Below are 27,903 nucleotides of genomic sequence, written 5' to 3'. Positions count from 1 at the left end.
TGACAAGCAAAGTGAGGGGAGATGACAAGGTCCTTTAGTCCATGAAACTTGAGCGAGTCTAGAAAATAACTTGATACTTGGAACAAGGCTTGAACGTGGAACAAAGGTAACTAAGAACAAGAACAAGGTCCGTGGAATAACTTGATAAATCCGTGGAACAAGGCAAGGATTGATCCTGGGAAACTAGGCAAAGTCCGTAGATAAACAAGGCTGGGAAGCAAGGCGAAGGCTGGATAGCAAGGCAAGGCTTGAGCAGGAGCGAGGCTTGAACCGGAGCGCGCTGTCCAGACACAACTCGCTCCGTAGGCTGACGAATTGACTCCGCGAAGTTACTTCGCGGGTAAATCACCTATATAGAGTCTAACTTTTCCCGCCGAAGCAGTTCTCTGGGAACCAGAAACGAAAGCTAATCTTTGAGACCAGATGTTTGACTCCTTAAGGATTCTCACGAAAAAGGAGACTTAATTGGCAGAATTCTTGGCTGAGAGGAATCCAGTTCAGACTGGGAAGGTAAAAAACCCAAGTTTTCATCTTCATCAGGAATTACCATGTCCTGAGCAGGACTACAAGGCCCATGGGTCATCACACTTATATTGCTGCCCCATTAACAAGGTCATCACTACTGATTCGAATCAGATTGAAAATAGCCAATCCTCTTATTGTCATACCCACCTTCTGGGCCATGAAATTATCTGCAAGACAAGGAAGGAATTTGTTGGATCTTGTATTGTCAGAGTTTGACTTCCAATAATCAGAGTTAAAATCTCCCATTACTTACAACTACATCTAACTTTTCTGAATGTCATCTGTCCCAGGAAGGCATCATCCAAGTCCTCAGTTTGGTTTGAGGATCTGTAGTAGATTCCCATAATGATATCATTGTTGTTTCTTTTCCTCTTAAATTTTTTAACCAGGTGCTTTCAACCTGGCTTCCAGGATTTAAGTCATGGATCCCTTCACAGGTGTAGACATCCTTGACATATAACACTACTCCTTTTCCTTTCCTGTTTGGTTTATTTTCCTGAAATAGGTTGTTCCCTTATATTTATCAATCATGTGATTCAGCCTATCAAGTTTCAGTGATGCTTGTTATATTTCCTTTGCCATGTTGAGAGTTCAAGTTCATCTTGTTAATTTCCCATGTTCTATGCATTAGTGTAGAGGGATCTGAGATCCTAACTGCTTATTTACATTTTTTCCTGTACTCTCTACAATTGGGCTATTATCTCCAGCACTTGATAACCTCCATCCTTCAAGAATACAGTCTATTCCCCTTACATAATACTGTTTAAAGCTTTACTGATGAGACTCCGGTTAAGTTTCTTGTTAAGCTGTCTTGTCAACGTGTTCTTATGGCAGTGCTTCTCAGGTTATCTGATGGAGGACTGGCCATTTTTTCCTACAATGTGTAGAACTGGCACTGTATTTGTGACCATTGACGAAACTGTTTTTCTTTCTTTCCTGGAAACATACTACGGATCACAAGCTAATGGCTTAGGGAGTGATACTGGTCCTGGAATCACCACCTCAAGTAGAATTTCTCTATACCACTTTTATAGTCATAAAATAAGTGTGAATCTCAGCTTCATCTATGACGGACATCCGAGCAATTAGAAAAGCTATTCTCATAGCTTTTCCCTGTAACATGAATGCTAACAATCTTTTAAAAAGTTTTACAAAGAACTAGTCTGGCAGTGGCTAGTGCCTGAAGCTCAATTATATGTGGTTTTATTTGTAAGATAAATCTATCTAATTTATTCAGATTTGTGTAGCGCTACAATTGTAGTTGTATGTTTAAAAACATCAACAGTGGTAGCATTATTCACAGAATGACATGAAACCCACCAGAGAGTTCTGGTTGCAAGAGAGCATTCATAACACAAGTGTTTGGAACACATTTCACTGCATTTCCTCCCATCCATCTTTTCTTCTTTTATAGTAATCTTGTTATCTTTTTACTAATTCCCAATAACATACCGCATTGGTCAGTAACGTTTTTCAAGCTTCTCTGTTCACAAAGTCTTTTTAAATTAGTTGACCTTTAACAATGTCAGAACTTAAAGCAGCATTATTCTATTTCCTTTGTGTCTCCCCGCCCCAGCAGCTCAAATAACTTTAATATTTTCTTTTTTGTATTCCCTTTGCATAGTCATAATGTTAAAATTCTCCAGCTATGATCTCATGTACACTTGAGATAGATGCAAATGATAGAGCACTGTAATGTTATTTAAGGCCCGTATTGCTTTACTAAACAGATTAGATCTTTACATGTTGAGATGTTTCTGAGATGAAAGGATGAATTTTGCTGCCATGAGCAGCTAGGAGCAATCTCTTTGGCAGGAAAACCGCTAAGCTGCCTGTTGTGCCCTGAAGATTTGTTTGGCTCTGTGGATTTTTGTATTAAATGTCTTTGCAAAGAGAACTTTTTAAATAGATATATGTATTGATTCATGAGATATTGAAGTAAAACAAATCATAAGTTCCTCCTTGATTAAAGACAGCCATATAATTGGTTTAAGACAATGGGTGTGAGAAACTCAGTATGTCTGTTATAAGCTAAGCTGCTGCTATTGCCACTAGAATATACTCCATAGTCATGAGATGAGGCCATATACATGAAGGCAAAATTGAGGAGGGAAAAACCCTGAATGACCCCGATTCCCTTAAGATTCAAAGTTTAGGGAAGTCATAGAATACATCCAGTTGTCACCGTCCCTTTTTAAAGGGGTCATATGTCACCATCCTCAAATTCTGAGGTCATCTCGGAAACTGCAGTCAAGTTATCATTCTCACCACACAGGCCAATGCCACAACAATCTGACAAAGCACTTTTATAAATAGGAGGTGTTGCTAAGTCACCCGGACTAATGTGTGTCCCATTTAAAGACTCCAGGCCACTGCTGGAGCAAATCCAGGCCCAAAATGTTTCAGCTCCTTCTCACAAAGCTGTCAGTTGCCATTTATGACATCTGGAGATGCACTTGCTTGAAATCCCTGAAGGTTTTTTAAACATATACAGAATATTGTTCTGTATGGAATAATACCTTACGTAGCTTACTAATTTTATAGATTTTAGTATTATTCATAAACAATAATTACAGGTATTGTTTTTAATATTGTATTAAATATTTCCTAGCCAAAACAAGTTGGCACTTTTTTGCAAGAACAAAATCAATTTGTCAATCCCGGAAACTGTCTCATAGTTGTATTGTATTTCTTCTGCACTGCTTTGGTAATTTGGATGACATATCATTTATATTAGTTAAATAAATACATACATATAAACTGAAGTGTGGGAAAAAGCTACAACACTTCCTTTTCCATTGCCATGTGGAAATGTCCTAAATGTGAGCCTTGGTACAAAAGCAATGTTAGATCCTTAAACATATCTGGAGGAATGTTTATGTTAGAAAATTGAACTTTAACTTTATTATATTGGCTCTTATTTAAAAGGCAATGGATAAAAGAAAATGGATATCATCTGTTCTATCTGTTATATTCAGAACGTAGTACTTGCTGCTATAAAATAAACTGTTTTTATTAATCTAACCATGAACTTTCAGTGGCTTGTGTTACTTTTATGGTAGAAATTTAATCATCTATGTGTTATTTTTGAATTAAATTGTATTTTTTTCATTTCCCTCTAAAGGTTCAACAATATAAGCAAGACCCCAAGCCATCGAAATGCTTGCATTCAGTTTTCAGCGCCCACACAGGGGACGAGGCCTTTTCACATAAGGAATATGGACATCTTCAGGTATGAAAAAAAAACCCCACATTTTTTCAAATATTGTTTGCAGACTGGTTGGCTTTCAATGAAGTTGTTTTCCCCTGCTGTTCAGTTGGACACTGGAACTCTTTAAAGATGTGCCAAACTATGGAATGTGGCAAACTGATTTCCTTGCTTTAACATACCAATAAAAGCAAGCTGTTTTGTAGCTGCACTTGCTACTATATAGCTGTTTGCAAACAAGATCACAGTAGTGGCCAAAACAGTTGTTGTAAGGCAAGCAGGAACATGGCCACACAGCCCGAAAGACATACAACAACCCTGTGATCCCGGCCATGAAAGCCTTCGACAACACAGTTGCCCAAAAGTCATTTTTCCATGAACAAATAATTAGACTTTACACTCTATTATACATAATACTTTAAAGGATGCACAAAGCTATAGTTTTAAACATGTGTCAGATGAGTATAATAGAAAACAGCTTAACATTGAATTCATAAGAATGGAACTGATTAATAAGTTTTAATTGACATTTTTAGTTTGATTTCAATGTATGTTACTGCCTTTTCATATTTTGTAGTGCCAAATATAATATGATTTGGCATAATAGCGACCTGTGAGGTCCAGCCAATAGAAATTACAGCTCCTCCTGGCCAATAACATTAATGATTTTCCCATTACAATGGCTGCTGCAGTGTCGGCTGCAGAACATTCAGAATATTGTGAACTGCAAATGCAATGCTTTTTACAGAGAATGCTTTGGCACTGGGCTAGTCCTTTTTGCATTTGTCTCTTTGTTTATTGTTTTTAGTATATTGTTTTACAATTTTATGGCCAATATTTGAAGCAGTCGTACTGAAGTGAGGGTAGCAGATGTCTTCCTTCAACGTCAGGCTGAGTCATTACCATTTATTAGCATCATCTGCCTGCCATTTTATCCAATATTTCCTGGTGCGCCTTTTAAAAAAGAAATATCTCAGAGCCCATAGAGCTAAGAACAATCGTAAGAGGCTGTTTAGCATTTAAGGTACATGCACCAAGGCACCCAACTTAATTTTTGGTTTTTGCTATACGATATGTTAACGTACATTTCTATTTCTGGACACCATTTAATATCTTTGGCTCCGGTCTTTATAGGGCTGAAGGGCTGTAAAGAGTTCCAAGTAGCCATTTCACAAGTATTTTGGAGAGGACAGTGAGCTCAAAAAAGCACTATTTCTGTGAAGCAAAGTCACATATTTTCAGTGTAATTACTAACATTTACCCATTATATCCAAAACAAAAATGACTGCTACCTGGTTTTTTGATTTTTTTGTACAACCCTCTCACCGATATTTGTGGCAAAAAAGTTTTAAAAAACATATTTTCAAATGAAAACAATTCCCTTGCATTCATGAGTCTAAGCAAAAAATTAACATTGCTAGTTTCCCCATTTTCTCTTCTTTTTTCTAGGTCTGTTTCTTGCAGCTTGGCAGAAGCTGTCTTGAAGTCCAAACTTGATCAGTTACACATGCAAGCTGAAATCACACTGCAAATAAACCACCTGACTCTAGGGATGTTTTGGCATAAGTGGTAGCGAAATATGTAGCTTTAAATATTGATCAAAACGGAAGCCCCAAGAGGAAGGGGGAACAACTGTTTCTTAATTTTGTCGCTTGCAGCTGTAAATAAATCTTTCCTTAAACAGATGCAGTGAAGCCATTGTCAGAAGGCCTTGTTGAGGGGATTCTTCTGATCCCTGAACTGTGCTCGATCTCATGGAGGTGCTGTTCACACTGTCCAAAGTTAATTGGAACAGCAAGCCCACAGCTGCTAGCCGTGTTTCAGCTTATGGACCCCTTACTGTACCAGGGCATGCATTCATTCACCATCTGTTACTCCTAGCTTCACATACTCTTGATCGTTTCATTTTAGCCACTTCCATTCATTGACACCTTGACTACAGAGGATGTCAATGTGATGGGAGATCTACACGATGCATTCTTCACTGGCCAATGCACATTTTGGACACTATTAGACCTATTTCTGGATTCATTTGACCTGCTGATTCCAGAAATATCTGCCATTCCCCCATATCTTCTAGTTTTTGAGATGCAGAACATATGCCATCTACCAGTCGCCATCTGCTCACCCATAGAAAACCATAGTAACCATAGCTAGAACTGATGCAGTCTCTCCAATGCAATTTTCTGAATCAGCACTCCAAATCATCCCAGAAACTGGCCTGAAAACCAAGACACCAATATTTTTTTGTTATTATTGTTTGGTTTGAAGAGGTGCATCTTTTATTGATTGTGTATTTTTTATTTTCTCTTTATTTCAGATAAATGCTGTGTCATTATTCCTCCTCTATCTGGTTGAGATGATATCATCTGGTCTGCAGATTATCTACAATACAGATGAGGTACATGATTAAAACAGGCTGAATTCCTCTTCCTGCCTACATAATTTAAATGAATTCAAAGCCAAATGTTTCATGACTGCTATTTCAGAATGTGTTATAACAGGGTTTATTCAACTGTCTTTTGGGTGGTGGTTGCAGATACCAAAGCCATGATTTAAATCTGTGATCAGGGATAAAACTCCATGAACGGCCACAGGCAGACTCCTCTTTCAGATTAACTTGCATTATAGGGATGTTATAAGGATGCAGTTAACTCCATGGACACTATCCTTTAAAATGTTCGAAGAGTCATACCTTCTCATGTTTTGTCCAAAGTCTCTGTTTGGTCATCTTGGGCCTCTTCTACACTACCATATAAAATCCAGATTATCTGCTTTGAACTGGATTATATGGCACTGTAGACTCATTAATACAATTCAAAGCAGATAATGCTTTGATAATCTGGATTATTTGGCAGCCTAGAAAGGGACTTGGTTTCTAGAAAGAGGTCTTGATTTGCTCTTGGGTCCATTTTTTTTATTTTTTTATGAGCCCCTAGTAAAAACACAGGACTCTTCTCCAGGGCCACATTTCAAATAAATTGCATTTTCTTCCTATCAGCTTTCTTCACTATTTAGCTTTCACAATCAAATAAAGAAATGCAATGGGATGAACAATCCTAACATCAATGAGATATTTTGACACTTCTTACCTTCATAGTCTTCTTCTGATTTCTTGACTGCAGTTGCCATTCTGACTAATGACTGAGCCAAGATATGGAGAATCTTGGAATTACTTCTATGTCTTCATCTTTGTGTAAATCTTAAAGATTAGAAAATCAGTCCAAGTATGCACAAAGGTTTTAAATGCTAAAAAACACCCTCCTGTTCCCTTCTGTGGTAATAGACCTTCAAAATCCACATTTAATGTGACACCCTTCTCTCTTCTCCCTAAATCCATGGTTCTATTATGGAAATAAATACTATGTAGGCTAAAACTGGAAACTATCACTAAAATATGCTATTTCTTTTTGTTCCAATTTCATCCATCATCTTGCATCTGTTTGTAAGTTCTGCATAGATTGATATAGATAATAAATCGAAATAAGTACCTTGATTTTTCCTTTAGAAATAACATAAAAGCCTTCATCACCACAGGAACATTAGTTACCTTAGTAGTATTACATGTAATGCATTAAAGCTTTGCTTCATTTTGTGGAATTTACATTTCTAGACATTACCAGGACTTGCTTTTGACTTTTATAATTAATTGTCCTTAGTGCTACTTTAGATGCCATACAAATTTAAAACACACAGAAATTATCCAGAAAGCGATGGTTCATAATAAATCCTACAATCTATGTTCTGGGCTCTTAGGAATACATTTTCTTTATATTTAACGGGAAAGTTTTTTATAAAGAAAAATTTAGATACATCTTTCATCCTGTAACTAATCTTGTTGTTAATTAAGAATTGAGTAAACCTGTCCAGGCTAAACTGGATAGGAAGATGGATAGTTTGGGTTATGATCTCTCATGGATTAAAATAAAGTAAAATAGAGGGGTAATGGCAAAATCAGATCTGAATCATGGCACTTTCCTCCCTGTCGATTTCCTAGTTTAAATTGCCATGTCTTCCGAAGTGGATGTTTAAAAGGTTGGGTGCCTACAGACTTTTCTTGCTAAACAAATAGCTATGTGAGGCAAGTGAGGATTTTAATCTCAAAAAACTGCAGATAGCTGCTCTCCTCTAAATTCTAATCTCAATGAGATGATCTTTTTGCCCTCATGCCTACTAATTTTAAATATACACGTGCAACAAACAGTCAGCAATCACAGTCCTAATTATAGCTCACCTTTATCATATTTTGTTTGGCCTTTCCTTCTGAAGTGTACAGCGGGAATATTAGTAACAACAACAATAATAACTTTATTTTTGTATCCCGCCTTAATCTCCCCGAAGTGACTCGGAGCGGCTAACATGGGGCCAAGCCCAAACAATTACAATCAAACAAGATAAAATACATAGAAGACACACAACAACATTCGATAAAAATGCTTATACAATAACATAATAAAACAAAACATAATAACAGTGGCATAAAAACAGAGTATAAAAACAGTACAGAACTACATTTTTCTATGATGGTGATATTTCTAGTATTAAAATTGTGCTTTATGGTTACTCACGTTGATTCCCTACATTATCTGTAGCAGTGGCCACTTTTTGGTCTGACTTTTGTGAGTACACAATCTGCATTGCACATTGCCTGAGTATAATTTCAATCTGAAATAATAATAATAATAATAAAACTTTATTTATACCCCGCCACCATCTCCCCAATGGGGACTCGGGGCGGCTTACATGGGGCCATGCCCGGGAAAAATACAATATAACACAATATAAAAACAACATATCATAATACAATTACAACAATACAATAAAGAATCATATACAGTACAACACAAAATCCAAAGAGCAGTATAACAGGGCAGGCCGCACTGACACTCAGTTAAAACTCGGGGTGAGAAAAGGATAAGAAAAAGGATAAGAATAAAACCACAGGGAACTAGGAAAAGATAGCAGACAGTCTAGAGGATAAATAATGGGGGCGTAACAAAAGCATGTAACAGTTACTCTCCGAAAGCACATCGGAAGAGCCATGTTTTTAGATCTTTCCTAAAGTCTGAAAGAGTGGGGGCTTGCCTGATTTCAATGGGCAATGAGTTCCATAAACGGGGGGCCACAGCAGAAAAGGCCCTCTCCCTAGTTCCTACAAGGCGGGTCTGGGATAAAGGCAGTGGCGACAGGAGGGCCTCCCCTGACGATCGCAGAGATCGGGCAGGTTTATGGTAGGAGATACGGTCACGAAGGTAGGTGGGTCCCAAACCGTTTAGGGCTTTATATATGATGGTCTGCACCTTGAATTGGGATCGGAAAATGAACGGAAGCCAGTGGAGCTCCTTAAACAGGGGAGTAGATCTCTCCCTGTAATTCGCCCCAGTTATTAATCTGGCAGCCGAGCGTTGGACCAGTTGTAATTTCCGAGCCGTCTTCAAGGGAAGCCCCACGTAGAGCGCATTACAGTAGTCCAGTCTAGAGGTAACTAGGGCATGGACCACCGTGGTCAAGTCAGACTTCACGAGGTATGGTCGCAGTTGGCGCACAAGTTTGAGTTGTGCGAAAGCCCTCCCGGCCACCGCCGACACCTGCGCTTCAAGCGTCAACGCTGAATCCAGGAGGACCCCCAAACTGCGGACCTGTGATTTCAGGGGGAGTGCAACCCCGTCCAGCACAGGTTGCCACCCAATACCCCGATCTGACAAGCGACTGACCAGGAGGGCCTCTGTCTTGTCAGGATTGATCCTCAGCTTGTTCCTCCTCATCCAGTCCGCCACAGCGGCCAGGCACTGGTTCAGCATCCGAGGGGCTTCCTTGGAGTTAGATGGAAATGAGTAGTGGATTTGTGTGTCATCTGCGTAGAGATGGCAACACCCTCCAAAACTCCGGATGACCTCTCCCAGTGGTTTCATGTAGATGTTAAATAGCATGGGGGATAGAATAGACCCTTGCGGGACCCCACAGGTCAATGGCCAGGGGTCCGAGCAGGTATCCCCCAGCTTCACCATCTGGGAACGGCCCTCCAGGAAGGACCGAAGCCACAGCAGAACTGTGCCACCGAGTCCCATCCCGGCGAGCCTCCCCAGAAGGATACCATGGTCGATGGTATCGAAAGCCGCTGAGATGTCCAAGAGAACCAGCAGGGTCACACTCCCCCTGTCCAGCTCCCTGCGGAGGTCATCCACCAGGGCGACCAAAGCCGTCTCGGTGCTGTGCCCAGGCCTGAAGCCAGACTGCGAGCGGTCCAGAAAATCGGTGTCATCGAGGAACTCCTGGAGCTGCGTAGCAACCACCCGCTCCAGAACCTTGCCCAGAAATGGGAGGTTGGAAATTGGCCTGTAGTTGTTACATACAGATGTGTCAGAACCCTGCTACTAGAGCCTGGATGTGGCTCTGAGTTTCAGGGTCACTGACATTGATAAGACACCTGCGTCCCAGGACTCGGAGGAGAAACGGCTGATGGACTTGGCGGGGAATTTGCGCGGGGTTTTACTGAGCGGGAAGAGACTGTTCAAATGAGGGGGAGGGTATATAAAGGAGGGTTGGCCGGAGCCTCCCATTCTTGGCTTTTCTGATGTTCATGTTTCCTACAGTAAAAGTTCCTGGTGATACCACAAAGAGTCTCGTGTGTTCATTCAGGAGCGGCTGTGGTGAGCTGACACTAAGCCAAGAAATCGGACACCATCCCGCTGTAGCGGTGAGGTGTAACATGCAAGTGGAGGATGAAGAGCTCTTGGGCGCCGGAGGAGGAAGGTCGGAAAGGGCCACTCCCGAGACGGACGCTGAGTTCCACCAGCTGGCGGCCCTGGCGTCATCCACCGCTTATGCCCAGCCAAATGGGGTAACCCAGAGGCGCGGAGTGGTGCGGGGAGATAGCACCGGAGGAGAGGAAGGTTCACCTTCCCCAGGCCCGCAAAAGATGGTGTTTCTGGAGGAGAGGATGTCGGCGATGGAGACCACCCTGGCAGTGATGTCGAGGGCGATGGAGCGCCTGGCGGTTTTGGCGGAGCCGGAGCGAGGAAGGGAACTCCGGGCTAGCTCAATGTGGGACGTGAGCATGGGAAGCAGCCAGGGCTTTGCAGACCTCCCAGCACCGAAGGGAAGGGAAATGCGAAAGGAGCCCGGTGCCCGGCCCAAGATCCAAACGAGCCTGACGCGGGTGGAGGAGAGTGACGACGAAGGGGAAAAGCCTCCGAGAATCCCGGCTACGCTCCCAACTGAGACCCTGGTGCCCCTGGCGAATGCCGGGCGTGGCACAGGACAAAGGGAAGCAGCAGCGGGGCCCACTGGCCCGCAAGGGGGCTTGCGACGGGCGGAGGATTGGGGATTGCCACCACAGGGACCCCTACCGAGACGAGAGGAACTAAGGATCGAGTTTGGGGGAGAGTCCTCTGAACTGGATTTTTTCCTGACCACGGTGAGGGGCTATATGGAGGACAATGCCCACACTTTTAGAACGGAATCCAGCCGGGTACGGGCCATTGGTGCAGTGTTGAAGAGGGGAGCGGCCAGCTGGTACGTTCAACTACACGCGCGGCGCGACCCATGTCTGGGGTCACTCCGACGCTTTATGGGGGCCCTGGAGACCCGTTTCCGAGATCCACTGGAGCAGATCCGGGCGAGGGAGGAGTTGAAGACCGTCTCCCAGGGGCAGAGGTCGGTATCTGAGTATGCGGAGGAGTTCCAATGCCTCGCTGAAAAGGTGCCGGAATGGTCTGCAGTGACAAAGATAGAACTCTTCAAAGAGGGGCTCAGGCGGGAGATCCTCTCCTGGGCGGTGCATCGTGATGAGCCTGACACACTGCGCGGATGGATTCAGCTGGCGGGGCGCATCGAGACATCGCTGGCCCAGGCGAGGAGGCACCGAGGAGGGCTACAGCAGCGGCCGCAGATGAAAGAGGGGAGCCGGAAGGAGGGATCAACCCCAGCCGGGAGGAGAACGGAGCCGACAGGGAACGTGAGCACCAGCAGGAGGGGCTGCTTCGTGTGCGGCCGTTTGGGCCACAGGGCTGCCGAGTGCTGGCAGAGAAAAGGGGAAGGCGGAGGCCCGCCCAAACCAAGAGCCGTGGCAGGGAAACGCGCCGAGGAAGAACCACCGATGAGGCACCACTCGGGGGGGTTGGTAAGTCAGGACAAAGCCATGATAGTGGTCCCCATTCAGCTGGAAAGTGGCAGCAAACAAGCAACCTGCAAAGCATTTGTGGATTGTGGATGTTCCAGGAACATCATCTCCCCTGAATTAGCCGAGGGATTGGGATGCGAAAGAACGAACCTAGAATCCCCAATAGCTTTTTCGCAGTTGGACGGATCCACAGCATCGGGATCATTAGCTAAGTACAGTGCCGAAGATGTAAAGTGTAAGATAGGGAGTTGGGAAGGAAAGGTGTCATTTGTGATATCACAAATAGCCAGCTATAATGTTATACTAGGCATGCCATGGCTGGGGCAGGCCAACCCGCAAATCAACTGGAAGGATAAGAGCATGATCTTCAGGATGAAGTTGGAAGGAGGGAGCCAGGAAGTGGAAAGGGAGCCGGGGAAAAGGGGGGAGGAAGACTCTATCAGGATAGCAGAACTGGCAGATAAATTACCCCCAGAGTATCGGGATTTTGTGGACGTATTTGATGAGAAGGAAGCAGACAGTTTCCCACCGAAGCGGAGAGTTGAAGTGAAGATAGAGCTAGTCCCAGGAGCAGAGCTTCCTAAGGCAAAAATATACCCAATGTCGGCTAGGGAAAAGGAGGAACTGAGAAAATACATTGATAAAAACCTAGCGAGGGGTTTCATAGAGCCTTCAAATTCCCCTCTAGGGGCGCCTGTGTTGTTCAGGCGCAAAAAGGACCAAACGCTGAGGCTCTGCATTGACTACAGGGGCCTGAATGCAATCAGTTCTGGAAATAAATACCCCCTACCTTTAGTGAAGGACTTGATCGCCCAGTTATCGGAGGGACAGATATTCACTAAATTGGACTTAATTGAAGCGTACCATAAATTGCAGATTAAACCAGAGGACAGGTGGAAGACGGCCTTCTCCTGTGCATTCGGATTATTCAATTATCGTGTGCTCCCTTTCGGTTTGTGCGGCGGAGGCGCCGCGTTCATGCAATTAATCAACGAAGTGTTGCATCCATTGTTGTACAAGGGAGTCTTTGTTTTTTTAGATGACATATTGTTAGTATCTCGGACTAAGGAGCAACACATAGAACTAGTCAGGGAAGTCCTGCAAAAGTTGAGAGAAGCAAAACTGTATGCGAAGCTTGCCAAGTGCGAGTTCAATAAAGACCAGATAGACTTTCTGGGGTATAGGATTTCCTCCCAGGGAGTGGCGATGGACCCTGCGAAGGTAGAAGACGTGAGGGGGTGGGAAGCCCCCAAAACACGGAAGCAGCTGCAATCCTTCCTAGGGTTCGCAAACTTCTATAGAACATTTATCAAGGACTTTGCGCGCCTCACTTTGCCATTAACGGATTTGTTAAAGACTAAAGGTAGGGGAGAAACAGCCAAAGTGAAGGCCCCAGGGGCCAAACTGACCTGGACAATAGAATGCCAGGAAGCTTTCGAAGCCCTTAAAAAGCGTTTTACTGAGGAGCCTGTCCTACAGCACCCTGATATGTCTAAAGCCTTTGTATTACATTGCGATGCGTCAGACCGGGCATATGGGGCAGTTCTGCTACAGAAAGACGAGGGGGGGAACCTGAAGCCATGTGGCTATCTGTCAAAAAAGTTTAGCGATACAGAAAAAAACTGGCCGATTTGGGAGAGAGAAGCCTTAGCGATTCTAAAAGCACTAGAGTGCTGGAGACACTTTCTGGAAGGAAGTGGAACACCGTTTGAGGTGTGGACTGACCATAGAAATTTACAGTATCTAAGATCCCCTCGTAAACTATCAGCGAAGCAAATTAGATGGGCCCAATATTTCAGCCGTTTTGATTTCAGACTCAGATTCTTCCAGGGGAAACATAATATACTCGCTGACGCTCTCTCTCGGATGCCTCAGCACGGGGGAGGAATTCAGGAATCTGAAGGGAGTATTTTTCTTGATAAGCAATGGGGCCTGGCAGTACTAACTCGAGCACAAGCGGCCAAAGAAAACAAACGTACTGCCATTTCCACGGGGGGAGGAGAAATATGGGAGGAAGAGTTGAAGCGAGCGTATGGAATGGACAAATGGTTACAAACAAACAAAGAAAAGGGAGAATTGTGTGGGGATTTGGTGTTTGTAAATAAGAAATTGTATATTCCTGAATGTTTAAGACGAGAAATGTTAAGGAAGTACCATGATAACAAGGGTGCGGGTCATCTAGGCCCCACCAGGACTATTAAACTGTTGGCCAAACAATGCTGGTGGCCCGGAATGAGGAAAGACGCCAGGGGATACGTCACGCAGTGTGAATTATGTGCAGAGGGAAAAACACCACCGGGGAAGCCCCAGGGGCTATTGCAGAAGGTGGTGGAGCCCATGAGGCCATGGGAATGCGTAGCCATGGATTTTGTAGGCGAACTACCCCCCAGCAGAGGCCACAGATACATTTGGACAATATTGGACCTATTCTCAAAACAGGCACACTTTGTGGCTCTGCCAAAACTCCCTTCAGCTGAAAAACTTGCTGATTTGTATGTGAAGCATGTATATCGCCTACATGGGTGTCCCGACAAGATAATTAGTGACCGGGGAGTCCAATTTACTGCAAAATTTTGGGGAAAATTCTTACAGCTGTTAGGAGCAGAAAGGAACCTGAGCTCGGCCTTTCATCCCGCGACCAACGGGGGGGTCGAACGTACCCAACAGACACTGTGCCAATTCTTAAGGATGTACACCAATTATAGACAGGATGATTGGGCGGACCTTCTTCCGTTTGCTGAGATGGCTTTTAACGGGGCCGTACATTCGGCCACAGGTCGTGCCCCATTCGAAATAGTATACGGACAGGAGGTGGCACCTTTCCCCAGGCTACCCGAGTGGAAGGAAGGGGAGGGCCAGACCGACGAGGAATGGCCGGCCAAAATCAAGCAAGGGTGGCAAACCGTGGTAGAGGCATTGCGGGAAACACAAAAGAAGTACAAGCTCTTTGCGGATCGTAGGCGCCGAGAGGGGGACAAATTGGGCGAAGGAGATCTGGTTTGGCTGAGCACAAAAAACCTGAAATTGGGGTTCCCATCCAAGAAATTGGCTCCACGCTATATAGGGCCATTCAGGGTAGCAAAAAGAATAAACGAAGTGACCTATGAGCTGAGGCTACCAAAGGACCTAGGAAAGGTACACCCGGTATTCCATTGCAGCCTGTTAAAAAAGTATAAAGGAACTCTGGACAGCGGAGAACAATAGTTGTGTTTAATCTTTTCCTTCCAGGACGAAGGGGAGGAGGACGCCATGTCAGAACCCTGCTACTAGAGCCTGGATGTGGCTCTGAGTTTCAGGGTCACTGACATTGATAAGACACCTGCGTCCCAGGACTCGGAGGAGAAACGGCTGATGGACTTGGCGGGGAATTTGCGCGGGGTTTTACTGAGCGGGAAGAGACTGTTCAAATGAGGGGGAGGGTATATAAAGGAGGGTTGGCCGGAGCCTCCCATTCTTGGCTTTTCTGATGTTCATGTTTCCTACAGTAAAAGTTCCTGGTGATACCACAAAGAGTCTCGTGTGTTCATTCAGGAGCGGCTGTGGTGAGCTGACACAGATGGGTCTAACGAGGTCTTTTTTAATAATGGTTTTACTACCGCCTGCTTAAAGCAGGATGGAACTGACCCTTGAACCAGGGAGGCATTTATAATAGCCACAAACCAATCCAACAACCCATCTTTGGCCAGCTTCACCAGCCAAGAAGGACAAGGATCCAGAGCGCAGGTGGTCGCCCTCACAGACCCAAGAATCCCCTCCACGTCATCAGGAAGAACAAGCCGGAAAGAATCCCATAAGATCGCACAGACAGGTACCTCGGTTACCTCCGCTGGGACCACAATTAAGCTGGAGTCCAACTCACGGCGTATCTGAGCAACTTTGCCTGCAAAATGGTGCGCGAAATCGCTGCACCGAGTTGCCAAGTCATCAGGAAACCCCTGGGCCTCAGGAGGCCGCAGGAGCTCCCCAACAACTCGGAACAACTCCGATGGCCTGTTGGCTGCAGACGCTATGCGGGCAGTCGTGAAATCTTTCCTGGCTGCTCGCAGAGCCACGGAGTAAGCCTTAATAGCGGCTTTAGCCCGTGCTTGGTCGGACACGTCCTGAGATTTCCTCCAGATGCACTCTAGTCCCCTCCTCCTACGTTTCATCACAGCCAGCTCCTCGGTGAACCAAGGAGTCGACGCGATTCTACGCAGTGAGAGGGGACGTTCGGGAGCGATCGTGTCCAATGCCCTTGATAGCTCACTGTTATAGCGATCAGCCAGGACATCGACAGGATCGCCAGTCTCCAGGACAGGAAGATCCCCAAGAGACCTCAGAAGTCCATCCGGATCCATCAGTCTCCTGGGGCGGACCATCTTAATGGGTCCACCACCCCTGCGGAGGTTAGAAGGCACGGCGATACTGAAACAGATCAGATGATGGTCAGACCATGACAATGGAAGAATGTTTTGCTCTTCCACTCTGACTGTCCCACCGTCCACAATAAAAACAAGGTCCAAGGTGTGTCCTGCCTGATGTGTGGGCCCAGATATAACTTGAGACAGCCCCATGGTTGTCATGGCAACCATGAAATCCTGAGCTGCTCCTGTCAATGTGGTCTCAGCATGAATGTTAAAGTCTCCCAAAACTATCAGTTGTTGGGAGACAAGGGCCACATTGGAGACCACTTCTGCTAGCTCGGACAGAGAGACTGCTGGGTCGCGGGGTGGACGGTACACCAACAGAATCCCCAAGCTGTCTCGGGCTCCCACCCTCAGGAAAACACACTCGAACCTCGGGGATTGCGGAACGGCGCATCTGATCAGGGCGATGGACTGCCGAAAGATCACCGCAACTCCTCCTCCCCGCCCCCCAACCCTGGCCTGTTGATGCACCCCGAAACCTGGAGGACACAGCTGGGTGAGATTCACACCTCCCAGCTCATCCAGCCACGTCTCGGTGATGCATGCCAGATCCGCCTCCTCATCCAGGATCAAATCCTGGATGACAGCTGTTTTACCATTGACGGATCTGGCGTTTAGAAGCAGGACCTTAAGGTTGGGGGGTCTGTCCTGAAGACTACCACACCTAAACCTCTCCAGGGTCGCAAAAACTCTGTTGCGCTTCTCCCTGGGTTGATAGTGACCGTGCTTTCTCCTCCCCCATATCACCTCAATGGGGCCACCTCCATGAGAGCCCTCTTCCCCCTGATGGAAGAACTGGGTGGAGTTGCCAATTACCGGGACTAGTCAGCTGTCCTGGAAAGGAAAGCCTCCAAAGGTACTTGTTTTTTTAAAAAAGGAGCTTCTCTCCACTGATGGGAGAGAGGGGACAGTTGATTTGGCATCATCATGAATAGGAAGGTGACTAAGCACGAGTGGGGTCTTGTTGTGGGCCTGGGAGGTAGAACAAGTCTGACTTAGAGTTGGGGAATCTTGAATATCAATGCTCAGCCCGATGTCAAGGGGGCGAATCAGTGGGTCTACTAGAACCCTCCTGAGAGTGATGCCCCATTGTTGCAGTTTGGGCCCACACAAAAACAATTTTTCCCTTAATATTTTATCTTCCAAGCCAATGATAAGAGATAAGGAGCGGTTCCAGGATTGATACTCTCTACAAAGCCAGTCGATAGTCTTGATCTTTACCTCCGACCAGCTTATGGATAAAATTTGTGCAAGGGATATCTGGACTGCTCGCTTAGAAGTCCACCTGCCTCTGTTCAATAATGAGTCTGAAACTTCCACTGCAACCTTATTTGTTTGTAAAAGATGCTGAGAATTGCAGGAAGTATCCAAAGATTGTCCGACCAATTCAGAGGGCAGCTCATTGTTCGACTTCTGCAGGACATTGTTGATTTCCTTCCCATCCACCCTCCCCAGACCCACTCCCCCAGATAAAAACCCACCCTCCTCTCCAGTCACTCCAAGGCCTGATCCGACGACTACCTTCTGCTCCTTGAGCTTAATTCCTCCCTGGCCTTCCGGAGTGCTTAATTCCTCATTCAAGTTAATAAGCCTGGTTGGTATAGTTGTTATAGTGTCTGTAGGAGAAGGATATTTCACAATCAGGGAAATTCCTTTGAAGAGATGGTCAAGTTTCGCGTTCAGTATTTCCAGCTGCTGCAAGACAGTACCGAACGATTTTCCCAACAGATCACATAAGTGCGAGAGTTCATTGTTGCCCGGAGTTTCCTTCCAACTCATTTCTTATTACCTTCTCAAAAAAACCAAACCAAAAAAAAAAAAAAACCTTCCTATAGTATACCACTCTAATCTTTCAAAATTAGCACCTCAATCCTGTTGTCTCTTTCTGTCAAAGCTTTCACTCAACAGTACATACACCAACATACACAAACCATCAATTCACATTCTAAACCATCAATTACCAATCAGTAAACTCACGGTACTCTCAAATCCTATGTGAATACTTCCTATGACATTAATACCAGGTTAAGAACCCGCTACCTATCACGGTCAATACTGTTTCCCTGAGTAAAGATAAAAACTTTCTCACTCCCGACTCTGTATAACACACATACACAAACACACACACACAAAGGAGGGGGAAAAAAAAGAAGAAGAGTCCAGAAGCAGGAGTTTTTAAGGGCTTCCTCCACTCTCTTCCTTTCCTCCTTACTCCAGAGTAGCAGGGCCAGAGGTGGGTCAGCAGGACTCCCTTCTCCTGTGCTGGCAGGCAGCAGATGGAAACAGCAAGAAGAGTCCAGAAGCAGGAGTTTTTAAGGGCTTCCTCCACTCTCTTCCTTTCCTCCTTACTCCAGAGTAGCAGGGCCAGAGGTGGGTCAGCAGGACTCCCTTCTCCTGTGCTGGCAGGCAGCAGATGGAAACAGCAAGAAGAGTCCAGAAGCAGGAGTTTTTAAGGGCTTCCTCCACTCTCTTCCTTTCCTCCTTACTCCAAAGTAGCAGGGCCAGAGGTGGGTCAGCAGGACTCCCTTCTCCTGTGCTGGCAGGCAGCAGATGGAAACAGCAAGAAGAGTCCAGAAGCAGGAGTTTTTAAGGGCTTCCTCCACTCTCTTCCTTTCCTCCTTACTCCAAAGTAGCAGGGCCAGAGGTGGGTCAGCAGGACTCCCTTCTCCTGTGCTGGCAGGCAGCAGATGGAAACAGCAAGAAGAGTCCAGAAGCAGGAGTTTTTAAGGGCTTCCTCCACTCTCTTCCTTTCCTCCTTACTCCAAAGTAGCAGGGCCAGAGGTGGGTCAGCAGGACTCCCTTCTCCTGTGCTGGCAGGCAGCAGATGGAAACAGCAAGAAGAGTCCAGAAGCAGGAGTTTTTAAGGGCTTCCTCCACTCTCTTCCTTTCCTCCTTACTCCAGAGTAGCAGGGCCAGAGGTGGGTCAGCAGGACTCCCTTCTCCTGTGCTGGCAGGCAGCAGATGGAAACAGCAAGAAGAGTCCAGAAGCAGGAGTTTTTAAGGGCTTCCTCCACTCTCTTCCTTTCCTCCTTACTCCAAAGTAGCAGGGCCAGAGGTGGGTCAGCAGGACTCCCTTCTCCTGTGCTGGCAGGCAGCAGATGGAAACAGCAAGAAGAGTCCAGAAGCAGGAGTTTTTAAGGGCTTCCTCCACTCTCTTCCTTTCCTCCTTACTCCAGAGTAGCAGGGCCAGAGGTGGGTCAGCAGGACTCCCTTCTCCTGTGCTGGCAGGCAGCAGATGGAAACAGCAAGAAGAGTCCAGAAGCAGGAGTTTTTAAGGGCTTCCTCCACTCTCTTCCTTTCCTCCTTACTCCAGAGTAGCAGGGCCAGAGGTGGGTCAGCAGGACTCCCTTCTCCTGTGCTGGCAGGCAGCAGATGGAAACAGCAAGAAGAGTCCAGAAGCAGGAGTTTTTAAGGGCTTCCTCCACTCTCTTCCTTTCCTCCTTACTCCAGAGTAGCAGGGCCAGAGGTGGGTCAGCAGGACTCCCTTCTCCTGTGCTGGCAGGCACCAGATGGAAACAGCAAGAAGAGTCCAGAAGCAGGAGTTTTTAAGGGCTTCCTCCACTCTCTTCCTTTCCTCCTTACTCCAGAGTAGCAGGGCCAGAGGTGGGTCAGCAGGACTCCCTTCTCCTGTGCTGGCAGGCAGCAGATGGAAACAGCAAGAAGAGTCCAGAAGCAGGAGTTTTTAAGGGCTTCCTCCACTCTCTTCCTTTCCTCCTTACTCCAGAGTAGCAGGGCCAGAGGTGGGTCAGCAGGACTCCCTTCTCCTGTGCTGGCAGGCAGCAGATGGAAACAGCAAGAAGAGTCCAGAAGCAGGAGTTTTTAAGGGCTTCCTCCACTCTCTTCCTTTCCTCCTTACTCCAAAGTAGCAGGGCCAGAGGTGGGTCAGCAGGACTCCCTTCTCCTGTGCTGGCAGGCAGCAGATGGAAACAGCAAGAAGAGTCCAGAAGCAGGAGTTTTTAAGGGCTTCCTCCACTCTCTTCCTTTCCTCCTTACTCCAGAGTAGCAGGGCCAGAGGTGGGTCAGCAGGACTCCCTTCTCCTGTGCTGGCAGGCAGCAGATGGAAACAGCAAGAAGAGTCCAGAAGCAGGAGTTTTTAAGGGCTTCCTCCACTCTCTTCCTTTCCTCCTTACTCCAGAGTAGCAGGGCCAGAGGTGGGTCAGCAGGACTCCCTTCTCCTGTGCTGGCAGGCAGCAGATGGAAACAGCAAGAAGAGTCCAGAAGCAGGAGTTTTTAAGGGCTTCCTCCACTCTCTTCCTTTCCTCCTTACTCCAGAGTAGCAGGGCCAGAGGTGGGTCAGCAGGACTCCCTTCTCCTGTGCTGGCAGGCAGCAGATGGAAACAGCAAGAAGAGTCCAGAAGCAGGAGTTTTTAAGGGCTTCCTCCACTCTCTTCCTTTCCTCCTTACTCCAGAGTAGCAGGGCCAGAGGTGGGTCAGCAGGACTCCCTTCTCCTGTGCTGGCAGGCAGCAGATGGAAACAGCAAGAAGAGTCCAGAAGCAGGAGTTTTTAAGGGCTTCCTCCACTCTCTTCCTTTCCTCCTTACTCCAAAGTAGCAGGGCCAGAGGTGGGTCAGCAGGACTCCCTTCTCCTGTGCTGGCAGGCAGCAGATGGAAACAGCAACTTCTGTCCAGAAATTAGTTTGTGCTTTTTAAGGACTCTCCTTGGATGGACTAAGTTCTTGCTGCTCTAAATAGACCCACATTGACCCATGGATAAATCAACCCAGCTTTTTGGAGATGATTTTTTACTAAAATATCTATACTTACACATGAGTATATAGAGTACCTCCTACCAGTAATGAAAAGTAGGGGTAGAAATCCTTTCCCTCTACTGCCATTTGTCTGTTGCTAGATCTTCTACCTGATAAACCATCTCATCAGACAATGGTCATTTATCTCAATAATACTCACACAATCTTAGGAATCATAGAGTTGGAAGAGACCACATGGGTCATCTAGTCTATTTTCTGCTTTAAAGATGTTTGCAGTGTTACCCATCACTCTAAACCCAGTTTACATCTTCCTCTGATAGCTAAGAAAAGTATGGTTTCATGGTCCACCTGGGCATTATTTCACTCTGATTTGTTTTAACGGACTTGGGACTGATACCAGCTTTGCTTGAATTGTTTCTATTTCAACTGTTTTGAAGTCTGAAGACAACTTTTGGGTGCTTCCCTTCTTTTCTCTACGACTTTGATTATTTTACATATAGACAATTCACTTGTGCAGGATGCTATGCCTATTGAGTGCAGCGAAGCAGTTCATTATTACTCTTTTTTCCCTCGGAGGTAAATGAGCTGCCTGCAGTACTAGATGAAAAAGCTGAGCAAGTTTAAATGGTTGGGTAAAGTTAATGGGATTTTTCCCCCTGTGCACAATAGCAATGTTTGTTAACTCCTTACAAACAAAAGATGTTATTTTCAGTTTATTATTTTAGGCCTAATTTTAAGCAGCAGATACTGTACAATACCCTGTACCTGGTTGATACTTAAAACCTAATATTTCAAGAGTCTTTATGAAAAGGATGCATTAATGTTTTAACTTAGTTGGGAACAATGTGACTCTACAGATGTTGTGCACAGGTGTCTCTCAGTGCACTGAAAATTATTCCTAGACTACAACAAAAGGAGAGCATTGCAGGCCAGAGAGAATTTTCTTTTGAGAACTTCTACTTATTCAGTATATCCACTGATGTGTTGACACACTCGAGCCTTTGGGAAAAACTATAGTGTCTGGCTTTACTCAGGGACTATCTGTATACCTTCTGTTAAGATCAAGACCCTTAACATACAGAGGCACTTGAGGCAAGGTGAGAAGATAACCAGAATGAGTTTACTGAAAACAAGATGAATACAGAGTTAACTCCACCCGGGACTATTATAAGATAGCTTAGGACAATACATTACAAAAGGAGATTTTGCTGGTTGCAGTCATCTCTCTGGAGTCCTTGAAAGTCTTCTGCCTCTGATGCAAAGCGCTGGTTTACAAGCTACTGCTCATAAACTGTTTCAATCTTCTTCCTTGTGAAGCTTAAACTGGTCAAAAGCTTCTGTTGTCTCTGGGACTGGTGGTATATGAATACTGGCTGAATGCAGGTGCTAAGTATGCCTGTTTTGGATTGCTTGGGCCTAGGATTACCAAACAATGCCCATGCCTCTGCTCACTGTAGTTCTGCTGCAGAAAGAGGAGGAGTCTAGCAAGAGAGCTCTGTGGAGCAAATGGAATAGAACAACTAAGGCTGGTCTCTAGGGTTTTTTTTATACCACACCCAAAATAAATACACAGGGAGGTATCTACACTATTGGGAAAACCTATAAACAGAGGGAACTAATGCAAAGGAGAGGAAAAGGCAGAGCCAAGACTTCACAACTGATATTGGAATGACATTCCTCGGGAATCAAAGCCTTTTCATTTTAATGCAGTCCGATTGTAAATCTATATAATTAAAACAACAAACAAACAACTTCAATTAATTTAGAACCAGGAGCTGTGGCTGCTATGTTAAATTAGTAAAAGTGGCAATATGGACACAGCAGCATTTGGCTGGGCTCGCCCTGCAAGAGTAAAGGCAGTGACGCCACTGTAATTTTGGACATTCTCTTTCAAAGGCATTTATATATGCCTGCCATTCCCTTGTTTGCCAATAAAGTGCCTCACTATGACAACATTCAGTATCCCGAATGTGAGGAATTCACACAATTTTCTTCAGTTATAGATGCCAATAAATGACTGTTAGTCATAAAGCTATCAGCTATGAAATAAGCTACTCATCAGGAGTAGATCACTCACCAGACACTGTTTCTGTGTGGCCTGTAATAGACAGAAACAACTTGTATATATGGAACTGTAATCATAAGAAGTATTCACTAATTGAGATAAAAGAACAGCTGTGACAAGTGGATTCATTAATAGTAGAAATGAGAAAACCTGGACATCGAAACACAGTATAGCTATAGCAATTGCATACAGTAGTATTGTCTCTTTATTGTCTTCTCTGTGAGAGACTGGCAATGGCTTTTCACCAATTCTAGTGATGGGAAATGAAGGAGAGATAATGACTTTTCTAGACCCGTGGCAATTAAATATGTTTTCAAAATCATATAGAGAATTTAAGGCAGTGCTTCTATTTCTTAGGTTCTACCAAATGTGTCTTGATCTGTACAGTAAACAAATGTGACTAATTTAACATCAACATGCTAATATTGATGAGAAGAAGCACTATTCTTCTTCACTTTTTCATCCCATTTTCATACCTTCTTGTTTTTGCTTAGGTGTCCTTCATACAGAACCTTGTATTTTGTGTTGAAAGAGCTTATCGGGTGCCAGATTTTGGTGTGTGGGAAAGAGGAAGCAAATACAACAATGGAAGCACTGAACTGCATTCCAGGTAAGTCTGGATGACTGCCTGTGTTTCTGGTCACTGTCATGACTTCTAATTGATCACCCACAGGTATATTCTGCCCCATGTTTACATCTATTTTTTCTCTAAATGTACATGAAAATTAACACTGGTTTAAGGGCATTGTAAAGACATTTACATACTGTGTTTGAGCACCTCTTCCATAAGTGCCCTCAAGATGGTTTATAAAAATAATGTAAAATATAAGAAATTAAAATGAGACCATAGAAACAAAAAAAAAGAGAGAGCACAATTAACAGATAAATTAAACCCACTGAAAGCCTGACAATATATTAGTTTTCATGCTGGTGGATATTTCCTTCAACCTTTATATCTCACCAGATTTACCTGTCTGCTTTCATAATGAGAATAACAATAATAACAACAATAATTATTTTAATCATTGTTACTATCACTATGTCCACCTAAAAGTCTGAACCAAGTTCACATCAATCACATGTTGTTGTTGTTGTTGTTGTTGTTGTTGTACTTTTCAAACTTGTAGTTTCTCTAATGCACATTAAGCATCTGTAGGCTATTGTTTTTGTGTTGGTAGCATCCAAAGCACTTTAGGGTAGGGGTAATCCATTGTGTTTCTGGTCAATCTGCAGCTAGTAGTTGGCGAGCTAAGTGTGTACTGGTGCTTTTAAAATGTTATCTGTTTAATGAACCAAAGTTTACATGAATGTACAGAAAATATACTCAAGTTGATTATATAAACCGGATTGCGTAGAGTTCTCAGTACACATTAATAGTGTACATTTGTATGCTTACGTTCATTCCCAGACTTAGTCCAATTTGAGTTCATAATTTTTCCTGGTAAAAAATAAGGTTGAACACGGCTTTGTGCAGAGCGTATCTTCCTTTGTTAATAATCACTCCACACACTGAGAGATAGCGCCTTTCCACTCAATTTATTACACTTTCCTAGCAATGATAAGCTTCAGTATCAAGTTAGTGACCCCCATAGTTATAAATATAACTCTGACCATACTCCTTAATTCCAGAAATGTTCAAACAAGTCGGGTTTATAGTTCTGCCACTGAATCATTACAGACGCCAAGGTACTTTAAGACTCCCATGATGTGTCTTTTAGAATACCAATATTCTTTGTAACTGTGCTCTTTTTTTATTACTCATACTCTTTTGAAATAAAATCCTGAAATTATATGTTACTTCTGTTTGTGCTCCATTAGCAGCGAAGTCTGTAGAACTGTGGCCTTTTCGATGACAACAGTAATAATTTCCCAGGGAAAATAGCTTGCAAATACCACAGGCTAAAAGAGAAGTCCCGATGACAGTTCTTACATATATAACATTTTCTGTATTGGCTCAGTGCATTTATTTCAGTATGTTGTAACATTAAGGGAAGCAGGTGGACACTTGTGTCTGTGATTTTATATATTGGTAACCTATCTCTGCAATAAAAATCAGATGCTTGTATTAATTTGAGATGTTTCTTTTTATTCCTTTAGTGCACATTAAAGTTATATTAGTAAGTTTGGAGAACTATTTCAATAGACCTTGGACTAGATATATATATTTTAGTGGCACACTTTAGCTCTTCATGTCAGTGGCTGTATTCAGAGAGTATGGCAAGGTCATCAACCAAGAGTTTCTGTTTCAAAGAGGTTATGGCTGGATCTACACTGCCATATAAAATCCAGATTATCTGTGTTGAATTGTATTACTGCACATGGCAGTGTAGATTAATAAAATCCAGTCCAAAGCATATAATGTGGTTTATCTCCTTTGATAATTTGGATTATATGACAGTTTAGATCCATTTTATGCACACATCTAGTGCAAATAATGTAAACATTAAAAAAAACCAGAAGGAATGAACTGGTTCAGACTTAGTTTATAGGGTTTGGGGCCGTCCATCACACTTTTGCCCTCTTTTTACACCTGATTTTCAATAGCATTAATTTGCTGTAATATCTGAATCACAAAAACGTTGATTATTGCAAATCTTGTCTTCCAACTTAGATGGGAAACTTACATGAGTGTCTGAGCCCAAAATGTGCTCCCATCAGCTATAGCTTGGCCAAGATTTTGTCAAGGCTGACAGAAATTTGCAGACTATCGAACCTTTCAGACTCTTTTTCTTTTCTAGCCCAAAGTGATGGTAAAAGGCAATGCAATTAGGGCTTTAAAAGCTTTGAATCCTGGTTCAGGGTTAACAAATTGGATCACTTTAGTGTTATATAAAATGGGGGGGGGGGGAATTCTACAAAAAGAGGCACCTTTTTGTTCATAACTGTATTAGTCATCATGGGAAAGGTAATTCTGGTCTTTGTTGTGCATTTGATTGCAGAGGGACAGACATTGATAGACGACAGAGTTGGGTAACACTAACCCAGTTAGTGAGAAGTCATGGGCCTGCCTAAGAAATTTGAAATCTAGCACCATGCTAGAATCTGAGTCAAGAAGAGGATTAATAGTAATTTTGAGTTTGAAAGTCATTTTTTCAGAATATAACATCCAGAAATGCCTAGTCAACTGAGAATTTGAAATCCCAACAATAACCATAATGTTTTCAGTTATTCCAAATTGGAGTGCATGAAAACGAGAGATAGGTACACAAGGAGACAGGAACCCATGAGAAATGTTCAAAGAGCCTCTAGGTCAGAGCTTTCAAAACTCTGTATTGTGGCATGTTCCTGTATCGACTGCAGTGTGCAGGCATTTTGCGTGATTTCAATGAGAAATCTCTGAGTCCATGTGAAATTTATATATATATATACACACACACACACATACATACACACACACACACACATACATACATATACATACATATACACATACACACATACACATATACACACACACTCATGTGATATGTTGGGCCCCAGACATTTCAATATTAAAATTCGTTTAAGTGTCTTGGAAGGGGTTGGTTTTGCCTCCAGTTTGCTATTAAAACAGAATTACTGTGTTGCGAAATGGTGCGTGTAAAAGTATTGTGTCACCAACATGAAAAGCGTGGATACTTTTGCTCTAGGTAAATTATATCTTTTAGGTAGTATTACTAGTATTACTAGGTAGAGAACATTTGAACCTAGACTGTGTGGTATTCAAGCACCATGGATTTACTGCCCCTTTCAGATCAAGTCAACCTCAAAACACTCTTCTCTACCAATGTATGACAGAATCTGCTGGAGGCCTGTATTAAAAATCCTACTAGGGAATTGCAAAACACTATTAGTAAACCAGTTCTGCTTCTAACCACAGTGCACCCTGAATTCTGTAGTCATTTCTCAACTAAGTGGACCCACTCTACCAAACCTGTTGACACCTTAGCTGCTTGTAAGAAATACAAATGCGCTAAAAACTTTTATTAACTAGAACATTAAAAAAATATTCCTGCAAATCCCAGGTCAATTTGACACATTCATACTCAAAACAAATCTATCACATCACAATGTTATGATTTCTAATATTTCGTTGGCCTTATTAACTGATAATACTTCTGCAATAAAAGTAATCATTTCACAGATGATGTCTGCTTGGGATTAGTGTGATAATTTAACAGCAATATTTATCATTCAAAAATGTCTGCAATTATTTAGAAGTGGACTTCAATTGCACATAAAATCACTAGCTTTGAGTTTGGTTACCTCCATAAAATGCAAAACATAATTTTTTGAAGACAGGAACATTTAGAGTTGAATTTTCAGTGAGAAAGATCTGCAAAACTGCAGTCTTCTCCTAATGTTTTTTTTTTAAGTAGGCATTCGAATATCTCTATAGAACCGTATGATATCCCTCCCGTGTGTTTGAGCTCCTAAAATATTCATTTGTCCTGTAACCATTTTGATCAAGCTGTTTCCAAGCATCTGCTGAACACTTCTGCAAAAATATTTTTGATGTAGCCCATCTGTGTTGCTGATAATAGTGGTGTTTGAAAAATATATATAGTATCTTTGTACTGAAAACTTAAAAAATACAAGACACCAGAATCTTCTACTTGTTCTCCTTTGTTCTGCAGTTAATATGCTGCAGTCAGGTTGTCTGGCCCTATTAAGGTTACGCTGACTGTGTTTTGAATGCAGCTTTTAGTCCTAAACATCTCTGAGTATCATTACCAATGTTTCATACTTTTTTTACTATAGGAAGATGTATATACCAAAAATGTTTCTTAGGTTTACAGAGATTGGATCCATACCTTGGCAGTTAGGATTATTTTAATTGTTTTTAATGGCTTCGTTATTTCTTGGCTGTAGGCTGTGTTATCCCTTGA

At 43.6% G+C, this 27,903-nt stretch overlaps 2 protein-coding genes and 1 long non-coding RNA gene across 9 annotated transcripts in view; 2 read left to right on the top strand and 1 right to left on the bottom strand.

Moving 5' to 3' along the window:
- Positions 1-27,903, top strand: part of phkb (phosphorylase kinase regulatory subunit beta) — a 196,762-nt gene that overhangs the window by 38,303 nt on the left and 130,556 nt on the right. For all 7 annotated transcript variants that reach the window (XM_062962009.1, XM_008113900.3, XM_008113904.3 and 4 more), the window contains 3 exons: positions 3,650-3,757; positions 6,054-6,134; positions 23,530-23,645. In XM_062962009.1, the coding sequence (XP_062818079.1) occupies positions 3,650-3,757; positions 6,054-6,134; positions 23,530-23,645 (305 nt within the window). The remainder of the gene's footprint in view (positions 1-3,649; positions 3,758-6,053; positions 6,135-23,529; positions 23,646-27,903) is intronic.
- On the top strand, positions 10,086-15,365 carry LOC134293685 (uncharacterized). Its single transcript, XM_062962010.1, has 2 exons — positions 10,086-11,855; positions 15,084-15,365. The coding sequence occupies exons 1-2, from the start codon at positions 10,308-10,310 to the stop codon at positions 15,123-15,125; spliced, it is 1,590 nt and encodes a 529-aa protein (XP_062818080.1). The 5' UTR covers positions 10,086-10,307; the 3' UTR covers positions 15,126-15,365.
- LOC134293690 (uncharacterized) overlaps positions 22,323-27,903 on the bottom strand; it is a 61,724-nt gene continuing 56,143 nt past the window's right edge. Inside the window, exons 2-3 of the long non-coding RNA XR_010000651.1 lie at positions 23,048-23,068; positions 22,323-22,465 (exon numbers count right to left, since the gene is read on the bottom strand). This is a non-coding gene — a long non-coding RNA (uncharacterized LOC134293690). The remainder of the gene's footprint in view (positions 22,466-23,047; positions 23,069-27,903) is intronic.

Source organism: Anolis carolinensis, unplaced genomic scaffold (genome assembly GCF_035594765.1).
Source record: "Anolis carolinensis isolate JA03-04 unplaced genomic scaffold, rAnoCar3.1.pri scaffold_9, whole genome shotgun sequence".
Lineage (NCBI taxonomy): Eukaryota > Metazoa > Chordata > Lepidosauria > Squamata > Dactyloidae > Anolis > Anolis carolinensis.
This window is presented reverse-complemented; position numbering and strand designations above follow the sequence as displayed.